The 9,352-nt window shown below is 41.4% G+C and overlaps 1 protein-coding gene across 20 annotated transcripts in view; it reads right to left on the bottom strand.

The window, feature by feature from the left end:
• Window positions 1-9,352, bottom strand: part of PTPN13 (protein tyrosine phosphatase, non-receptor type 13) — a 218,115-nt gene that overhangs the window by 32,111 nt on the left and 176,652 nt on the right. For 15 of the 20 annotated variants that reach the window (XR_003092691.1, XR_003092693.1, XR_003092692.1 and 12 more), the window contains 6 exons: window positions 8,742-8,885; window positions 5,940-6,033; window positions 3,685-3,770; window positions 2,603-2,765; window positions 1,498-1,712; window positions 1,300-1,398 (listed from right to left, as the gene is read on the bottom strand). Coding sequence is in view for 17 of the 20 variants with exons in the window: in XM_025197238.1 (XP_025053023.1) it covers window positions 1,300-1,398; window positions 1,498-1,712; window positions 2,603-2,765; window positions 3,685-3,770; window positions 5,940-6,033; window positions 8,742-8,885 (801 nt within the window). In the remaining 3 variants the exon portion in view is untranslated. The remainder of the gene's footprint in view (window positions 1-1,299; window positions 1,399-1,497; window positions 1,713-2,602; window positions 2,766-3,684; window positions 3,771-5,939; window positions 6,034-8,741; window positions 8,886-9,352) is intronic. The other 5 variants (XM_025197239.1, XM_025197251.1, XM_025197241.1 and 2 more) reach the window with 2 other exon arrangements.

The following is a 9,352-nucleotide window of genomic DNA, read 5'->3' as shown; positions in this document are numbered from 1 at the left end:
CTGAACCTGAACTGTATTAGTTAAGCTTGAGCTAAGTTTCCCCAAATACTTAGTGAAACCAGGGTAATACTGTAATTGTTTGCATTTGTTTTTCTTTTGCATATCTATTACTACTAGTACCATTATATATTTCATATACTTAGCAATAAATAATTTTTATAGTCAAACTGGTAGTAACTGGGTATATTTTTCCTTCTCTGCTCCTCCTCCCTCACGTGCTCTGCAGCAACGCTTCTTTTACCTAAGCTAAAGATCCCTGTGAAGCCCCAAAATACTGTGGGGTCTGCTCATCAAGAGGCCAAAGATTGGGACATGCTGAGTTTGAAACACATAAGGGGATCAGCCTGAACAGGCTGATTGACCCAGTTTGACTCAGACGTGCCCTTAAGAACTGAATTCTGTCCCACGAGGGTGTCAGCTGGACACTCAGCCAGATTCAGAGAGATTCTGTTTACCTGTGTGCTTGTGTCTGACTGTAGTTTATTGTTGCTCTGATGAACTGATTCTTGGCATATGAGGGTGTCAGCTTGTCCATGCTGATCAACCCAGTCGGGTCAGGCGTGTCACGTTAATTTGTGTGTGTATGACTGATTTGGGGACTGGAGGAACCCAGCCCCATTGAAACTGAGTCCTGCAAGATAGCTCCATTGGGGGGTGAGGACTTGCAGAAGGGAGATATACAGCTCCGTATAGAAACACAAACAACACAAGCAGCACACTGACAGAATTACCAAGACCCTAGAAACGTATCCCTAATAAATGAGCACACCCCACAGTAATGGGCAAATCTGGTAACACCTCGGATGCCAGTTAATAGAGTTTTCCGGCTAATAAAGTGCCAGTTAACACAGCTTTTGTTGTACCTTTCAATGGTTAAAGTGCAATAATTGTCAAAGATTTTCCCACTATACCTGAATGAGAGGACTTTTTGGAGGGATGTTGGGGAACATTTTAATTTTATCCCCAAAAGGTATGGCAGTTCACACCAGGGGAGGATCTGTCTCTACCCACTTCCTATTAGTTTAATCCTTAGGGTGCTGTACCACTGGAAGATCAAGGACTGTTTTACCAAGATCAAGGATTGATAATCCCATGAATGGGGTATATGAATCAGTAAATACAGAAGGTTTCACCACTCCATTTGCTCAATCCTTCTCAAACTTCTGTATTCATGTACTTGCCAAGTTTACATGCTACCTTCTAAAAAAAGATGTCACTTGCACACTTGTTCATTTACTTGTTTGGCACACTGAATAAGCAAAACTTAAAAGCCCAAGTATCAAAAGCTTTAGACCTTACCAATAAAGAAGTATCAATTTCTGGGAGTATACCAGGGGGTGGCCTGCACAGGAGGAGAGATACTTCAGGGAATGTTCCTCTGAGAGCTGAGATGACTTCCTACAGGCAGAGTTAACTTAATATCAGACAGATCCTACTTGCAAGAGTTCCACAAAGCAAATTTTACTAGTGACAAACAAGACAATAGGGAGCTCAAACCTGCTGGGATAGTCCTTTTAATGACGCTCCATTTACTTTCAGGATGACATCCCCAGTTTCAATCTTCCCACTTTCAGCAGCAGGCTGTCCAGGGAAAAGCTTTTTAACCCTTACTATGCTGGAGCCCAACTGGTCTGGTGTAAGGTTGTCTTCATGGCAAAAACTGAATCCCAGGCCTGAACTGTTCTTCAGCACCTTTACCTCAAACGTATTGTCTGTGAAACAAACAGATATAAGGGATTGCTCCTTTACTTCCTACTGACTATACATTCAGTAACTGCAATCAGAACCAAAGCTGAGGTTGTTTTAGCTCAGCCCCCTGCTCCTGGCAGGATCACCTCAGACTAAACCATCCCAGCCATGTGTCTGTCTACCCTGTTCTTGAAAATATCTAGGATTATTTAAGAATATGCCACAACTTCTCTATATAGCCTGTTTCAATGCTTAATCATCCTCATTGTTTTGAGAATTGTGACAGTATAGAGCAGTGATTTTTAACCTGTGGTCTGTGGAGCCCTGGGGGTCTGCAGACTATGTTTAAGGGGTCCTCAAAAGATGACTTATCAAAAGTATGTGAATACCCACATTTACAATTCAAAGGGGTCCGCACCTCCATTCAAAATTTCCAAAGGGGTCTGTACCTCCATTTGAAATTTTTTAGGGGTCTGCAAATGAAAAAAAGTTAAAAACCACTGCCATAGAGGACACCAGGCTCACTCCAAAATATGATTATTTGGGAAGGCTGAGAAGAAATTCAGGAATGCTGTTACAGTACTATACCCCTACTAAAAGTGAGAGGAAGTAACAGAGCAGGATGACTAGTCGGGAGACTGGCCAATGATCTACTAGAGGAAGCAACAGTCTTACACTGAAGGTGGCAGCATTTGAATAAGACAATGAACAGTAAGAGTAGAAACTATAAAAAATGCTGATGAAATCTGTCACTGAAGTACCCTCAAAAGAATTATTTAAGAACAGAAAAAAAATCTGCATTATTCTGTGATAATTTCTGGGATCTGTTTAATTTTATGGTCACCTGGCTGAGGTAATTCAGAAAATTAGGGGAATGATTTAAAGTTCAGACAGTTTTCCTATGTGGCCTGACCTTCGGTAACAAAGTTGTAGTCTTTGGTATCCGCAGTTTTTGCTGCTGACTTATCCAGGGAGTCACTGTGTCCCGCCTGATTGGGAGGAGTGCATTGGGGTGTAACTGGCGCATGGACTTTGGCCACAGGAAGCTGTCCCTTTTCCAACAACAGCTGTACTACCTGCAGAGACGTAGTACATTTAAGTTAGTTAGCCCTACTCACAAAGATTATGCATTTTGGAATATGGGTTATCTTCTGATTCACTTAGGTAATTAAATTCTACAGCAACAATCTCTGGATTAATAAAAGTAATTATTAATTAATTTTAAACACTGTAAATGTTAAATGTCAAACAACAGAGAAACAGACTGGTATATCACCCAGACAGCCAGCTGCAAAAATAATTTAAGACCTTTTCCAATGAAGTGTGAAACTTAAAAAAATATTACTGACCACATAATTCACAATCTGGTACTGCTACACAGAAGTTTGTATGAAAAGATTTTTTATGACGTGTGTGTTTGTGGCATGTTGGCACTGCAGAGATGCACTACTTGTATATGCACTATTAATTTGTTAGGCTTGGATAGCTAATGTCTGGTTCAACTGCTAAAACAAGAAACAACAGCTTTGTGCTAGGAATACTGCCATTGATTTAAATGCCACTTTTGTTGGAGTAAACGGATACCACTGGATAGGGCCCTACCGAATTCATTGTGAAAGTGGGTGGTGTATTGGCTCCTTTAATCTTGCAGGTTCTCCTGTATGCATCCCCCCTGCCCGTTGGCGGAGGGGACCCTCTGCTCGCTCCTGATTGGCAGGCAGATGAAAACCACTGTTTTAAATATGGCACGGTTTTTGCTGCCCACCTGGTCAGCACCAATCAGCAGAGCTATTGGGGCCCCTCAGCTGATCAACAACGTGGGGGGAGGGGAAGGAAATGCATGGGGGAACCTTCGAGATTAAAGGATCTACTGAGCAGCCTGTGTTATAATAACATCCCTAAGTAAATGTGGGGAGGTTCCTTCCATCAGTGCTGTCTACTGCACTTTTACTGACATTAAATTCAGAAGCTAAAGACAGGAGAAGATTTTTTTACCTGCCCAGTGTTTCTCAGTGTTTCCACAGCTTGTTTATGGGTTGCTCCTTCCAAACTAGTCCCATTAACAGAGAGCACACGGTCACCTAAAGATAAATAATGACTGATTTAAAAGGAAGGGAAGAACACAACAAAAAATCATTTACACACAGCACCCTTTTAATTCACTGCGATATATTACAGCAAGTTGTTTGTTTTTCTTGTTGAATGAAGGCAGCCACTTGCTGTAATGGGCCCCCTACCCCAATAATGAAGAGGTGGAAGCCACAACCAGCTAGATCCAAGGCTCTCAAGGAACCATTAGGAGTGGAGCACCCTTTCAGAAAAATTGCTGCTTGCCCCAGGTGCAGGAAACACAATGAGAACTATGATTGCCAGGCCTGGTGGGGAGGTAGTGGGTCAGCTACAAGCTTCATAAGGGGCAGGACCATGGCACCATGCACAGAAGCAAAGTTATTTTGGTTATGTGTTTATTTGTTATCATGCTTGTTATGGTGTGACACAGACCCAGGCTGGGGAAGGATTGTAGTTTGGAAGAAGTTTTGCTTAGACCTGTGTTTGTGTGTGAAACCGGAGGACCAGAAGCGGTGATGAGGAGAGGCTTGGAGACTGCAGGGAGAGCTTAGAGAGGCACTGCCACTTTGCTGAAGAACTAGACTGAAAACTGAGGGTCAGGAGACTGTGGGTGAGTGCTCAGATTTTAAGGGGACAGAGGATGAGAGGGAGCCCAAAGCCCCAAGGACTGTGAGAGCAGGCCCAGAGTCAGAGAGGGGCAAGAGCAGGGCTGAGGGGCCTAGGAGCCAAGGTCTGGGGAAGTGAACCAGGGCTGAGGGGCACAACCAGAGTAAGGGGGTCAATGCCAGAAGGCTGAAGCCCAGAAAATGATTTAAGGCCTGAAGGGCCAAGTGCTGCACTGAGGGCCAGCACTCCAACTTGAGCAGACCAAGCTGAGCCTGAGGAGAACTGGGGCTGGAAGAATATCCTGAGCTCAATGACCCCTGAGGGCCACCTCCTCACTTTATTTTAACATCAAGGCATGGCAGAAGAGACAGCACCTGGCAGGAGTGGGCACCTGAGAGGTCAGGGTGGGCGAGTAAGGCAGGCACCAGGCAGCCACTGACAGGGTGACATGGCTATCCTCAGGGCCTGACTTGCTAAACTCATGCCAAAGCCCCATGTATTGAAATAAGGATTTTTGTAAGCTTGAATCATGCTTGAATAAGGCTTTTTTCTAACTACAGTGTTATGTAATAATCCTAAATCTAAATTAGTTTTAAGTGATCAGAGCAATGCTTCCCTGAGAAATCTGAAGCATATAGAAAAAAAAGCCTTATTATAATCTGCCTGGCAATGGACTCCCCAGCCCAGCCCCTGGCTTCTTTACTTTTCATTCCATCCCATCCAGGAAGAGCACACGCCAACTGCTGAAACTTCCTTAGCCTGACGAAGGGTTTTTGAACCCGAAAGCTTGCTTAATAACTATTCTCCAACCATTTGGGTTGGTCTAATAAAAGATATCAAATTCACCCAAGGAACCTTGTCTGCCTATGTCCTTAGACCAACACGGCTAAAACCTACACCCCTGTTAGCCTAACACTGGCACTCCTCACTTCACTGGAAAATAAGGACTAGCTTAAGAACAAGAATAATCATAGCAGTCACATGGATTTTCTGTACTGAGTTACTCGGTATGTCAAGCAAGGAGATCACTAGCAACACAAAGCCCTTTTCTCCTTCCTCCGGGCATTATCAGAACAACATGCTCCATTAAAGCACAATGCATTTGAATGAAACATTGACTACAACATGTTTTGTAATTGGTTTTCATCACAGGAGCTTCAGCATTTCCTATCACAGCTGCAACAGCCTCACACTTTGTCTTAGGTTCTTACTGCCTTTTCCACAGCACCAGTTGTCAAGTTTAAGACTTGGTATTTATTAGCTTTTTATGTCTTCAGAGTGCCATTGCGAAGATCAACCAAATAATCCTCCCAACCAGCCATCTGAGGTAGACATACTAAGGTGATGAGTGCTACAGCAGAAATTCAGACAGGTAGCTGTTTCCCTTACTGATAAATGTGGATATGAGCACATGGAGTATGAACAGGAAGTCACCAAGCAGTCAGGAGAATTCTGGGGTACTTTTTCTCTTGCTATATCACAATGTTGCCACAAAGGTCTACAGAAAATTAGATTGATTTAATTTGACTATTATTTGTGGTTAAGCACGCTTGTGGAAAGAACAAAACATGTACCTTTCTGAATTCTGCCATCTGTTTCTGCTGCCCCTTTAGGAATAATAGCCTTCACATAAATGCCACCATGTCTTACGCTGGTATTTACACCACCCTAAATGAAAAACAAACAGGGAACCTATAAACATGTTAATATTTAAACAATTTAGTAAAATCTCTGTTCAAGAAAGGTTAACAATCCTTACACTGAGGAAGCAGTTCAGGCCGTTGGCAAGTAAAAGCAACAGCTAAACTGTTGAAATCACAATTTTGTATAAAGCAACATTTTGAGATCCATGCAAGTATACAAGTGCAAGCAGAGGACAATGGGGTACTACAACTATCAAGCACAAAAATACAAATGCTGCTAGTTAAAACAAACATCCTTCACACAGAATTATGAAGAATGTTTATGCAAGTTATTAGGTGCCAAGATCTGTGTGCACATGTACATCTGCCAAGACTCTGGGCACATGCATCGTCAGCCAGGATGCATACATGCAATGTCCTAAGTTAATCTATCTCAGTAAAGCACTGAGTATGAAGTATTCCTTTCCTCTCAGGTTATGGAAAGCTGTGTGCAAGACAAAATGTATTCAGCTAAGAGGTACCAAAACTGAAGGCTTAAAATTTGCTTAAGCTTCAAATGGAAATTATTTTGAGGAACTCAAACTTCTTATCTGGTGCACATGGACACACCACATACTCTGAAAACATCTCAAAGATCCCCTCATAGGTTTAAAGGATGAGCAGTTAGGTCAGAAATCATTTCAACCTGTGCCCCTAAAGAGACTGATACAACTGTTTATTCTGGAATTACTTCAAACCAATTTAAAGCTTTACAGCAATTTCTAGAGCAGTGCAAGGATAAAGCTGGAGGCAGAAAATGGAAGTAAGAGAAACCTACCACTAGTTAAACCTTCAGGCTAAGTCCTTGTACTGATGACTATTGACAAATTTTATAGAATCAAAGTATGGATAGAGCAGGGTGGCAACAAGTCAGTGGCTAAATTTTCATTTTACCCGTGTATAATTTACACTTCTATTTGCCAGTAACAGTGAAGCAAGCTATCAATAGATATAGTTGTCTAGGGATAGCTGTTCCATTTCTTTAGATTTGGAACATATTTTAATTTATAATTTGTATAGACAGTTTATGAAATCTAACTGACCAGTAATCCAGACCATGGACCCTAAAAGAAATATTTCCTCACTGTTAACACTAAGTTCCCGCCTGCCACTAGAAACCAGCTAGCATTGCCTTCTGCTGCTTAAGATGATTAAGAATAGAACATTGTTTATAGCTACTGTTTGTGAGTGCAGAGCACTCATTATAATTGATTGTTTCAGAAGAACAAAAATTGTTCCAGTGATAGTTAATAAAGGTGCACATAAGATTGTATTTGGGCTTTAAAAAGGGGAGAGTTTGATTCTACTCTCACCTTCATTAAAGGATACATTAAAACTTGCTACACTTGAAAGACAACAGTCCATCTAAAGTGTAGTGTTAACACTAGATCAGGAAAATGTCTATATTTGTAATACATCAAACAGGTATTGAAATCATCTGTTCTGCTCTACAGTTAAATATCTGCTCACCATTATCAGCATTTACACTCTTGTTTGCATTTAAACTGCTTGGAGAATATGGAGATAGATCAGCTAATCTTTTAATGTTAAATTGTCCAGGGACAAAAACTTTCTATGACCTACAGAAACACACACTGAGTACTACAGATATAGTGTATTCATTTCTGCCTTTGAAGTGCCCCTGTCTAGTAGGTTATACCCAAAATTTGAGTTACTTCCAACAGTTATAAAAGTTTGGTATGCCATGTGTAAAATTAAAAGAATATAAGGTCAATCTCCTTATTGTCTTGCCATAAACATAAAAAATACACCGCAAAACAAAACAAAACAAAACAAAACAAAACAAAAAACTTCAGCCAGTCCTCACTTAGATAAAATATTTTATGCTCCTCTGCTTTTTAACCAGCAGAGGAAAACCACAGAATACATGACAGGGACTGTTTGTAGAGCTGTTTTGAAATAATGTTGCTAGTGCACAAGTAAGGCAAAAATAACTTGGGCCAAAATTAGTCCCATATAATTCCACTAGGTTCAGTAGTTTTCCACTAGTTTGGTTGGTCAGGACTGAACTTGGCCTGCTTATTAAGCTCCAACCATTACTTGCCTTTGCATTCAAGGTCCTTCACAGCCTATCTACCGCACCACTCTCTCATGCATCAATGTGAGATCAGCTCTGAGAAGCCCATGAAGCCAGCCCTCCATTGCTTGCTTGCTAATTTTTCATTCAAGCATCTTTGTGCTTTCTCCCATGACAACCACAGCTGCAGAAATTCCCTGTTATCTTCTTTCACTTGAGCTCCTTAAAGCCTTCCTTTTCTGGGACTCCTTCAAAATGTTTGACAAGAGTTAGGCTACTGGTGTGCTAAGACTACTGTTCACCATACTGACCAAACATGTTTCACCTCCTCCTGTACCACTCCCCAGGTGATTGGTTTTGCATTTAGATTGCAAGCAATTTGATCAGGGACTGTTTTCTTTGTGTTGTAAAGTTTTTAGAGTATAATACTGCCCCAGTCCATAAATAGGGCTTGAGACAAGTAATAGCAACACTATTTGCTATATGGAAAATGACAAGAAAAGGGATATGAAAAATGTGCGTCTTCTAGTTTCAGAGAGATGAAATATCTATAAGCAGGTACTTGACAGAGGCCTTTTAAAATACTTTGCTTCCCTGTAATTTAGTAATTTAACAGGTTGCTGGGAGTAGAGAAAAAAGAGAAAACATCTAAAAACCTTGTCAAACAGTACCGTGACACTTATTCCCAAGCCGTTATCTTTTTTGGCTAGTTCGACCTCAAAGATATCTCCAGGTTTAAGAGGAGTTGCAGAAAGCTTTTTAGAATTCATTTTGTTTGCTGTATTCGTTGAGGAAGAATCCTTTACAAAAAGGAAAAAAAAGACAAGAAAATAACAATTCCCTGTTAGCACAGAAAATAATAACAAGGACCTTACTGTGCATTTATGGGGGGGAAAGAGGGGGAGAGAGAGGGAGGGAGAGAGAGAGAGAGCAGAAAGGGGTGCAAATAGGGAAGGACTTCATAACAAAATAGATTCATTGAGCTTGCAGTTTAGCCCTGCTGCCATTACATTTACTGCAAGAGAGCTTAACTCTGTGATGGACTTGACCCATAACAGCACTTTAGAGGTGCTATCAGTCCAATAATCACATCGGCACCAATTTAAAGAAAATTGACTATATCGGAAATCAGCCTGAAGTGGTTGATAATCTGGCTGATACATGCCTGTGCGTGTGCACAGCTGCAGCATGCAGGCATCGAGGAGCACAGCCCAGCAGCATGAAGAGCTGTATGCACCTGGTAAGTCTGTTGTGATGGAAGTGGGGG

Source organism: Alligator sinensis, unplaced genomic scaffold (assembly GCF_000455745.1).
Source record: "Alligator sinensis unplaced genomic scaffold, ASM45574v1 scaffold125_1, whole genome shotgun sequence".
Lineage (NCBI taxonomy): Eukaryota > Metazoa > Chordata > Crocodylia > Alligatoridae > Alligator > Alligator sinensis.
The sequence above is the reverse complement of the archived record's forward strand: the minus strand, read 5'-3'. Positions and strand labels throughout refer to the sequence as shown.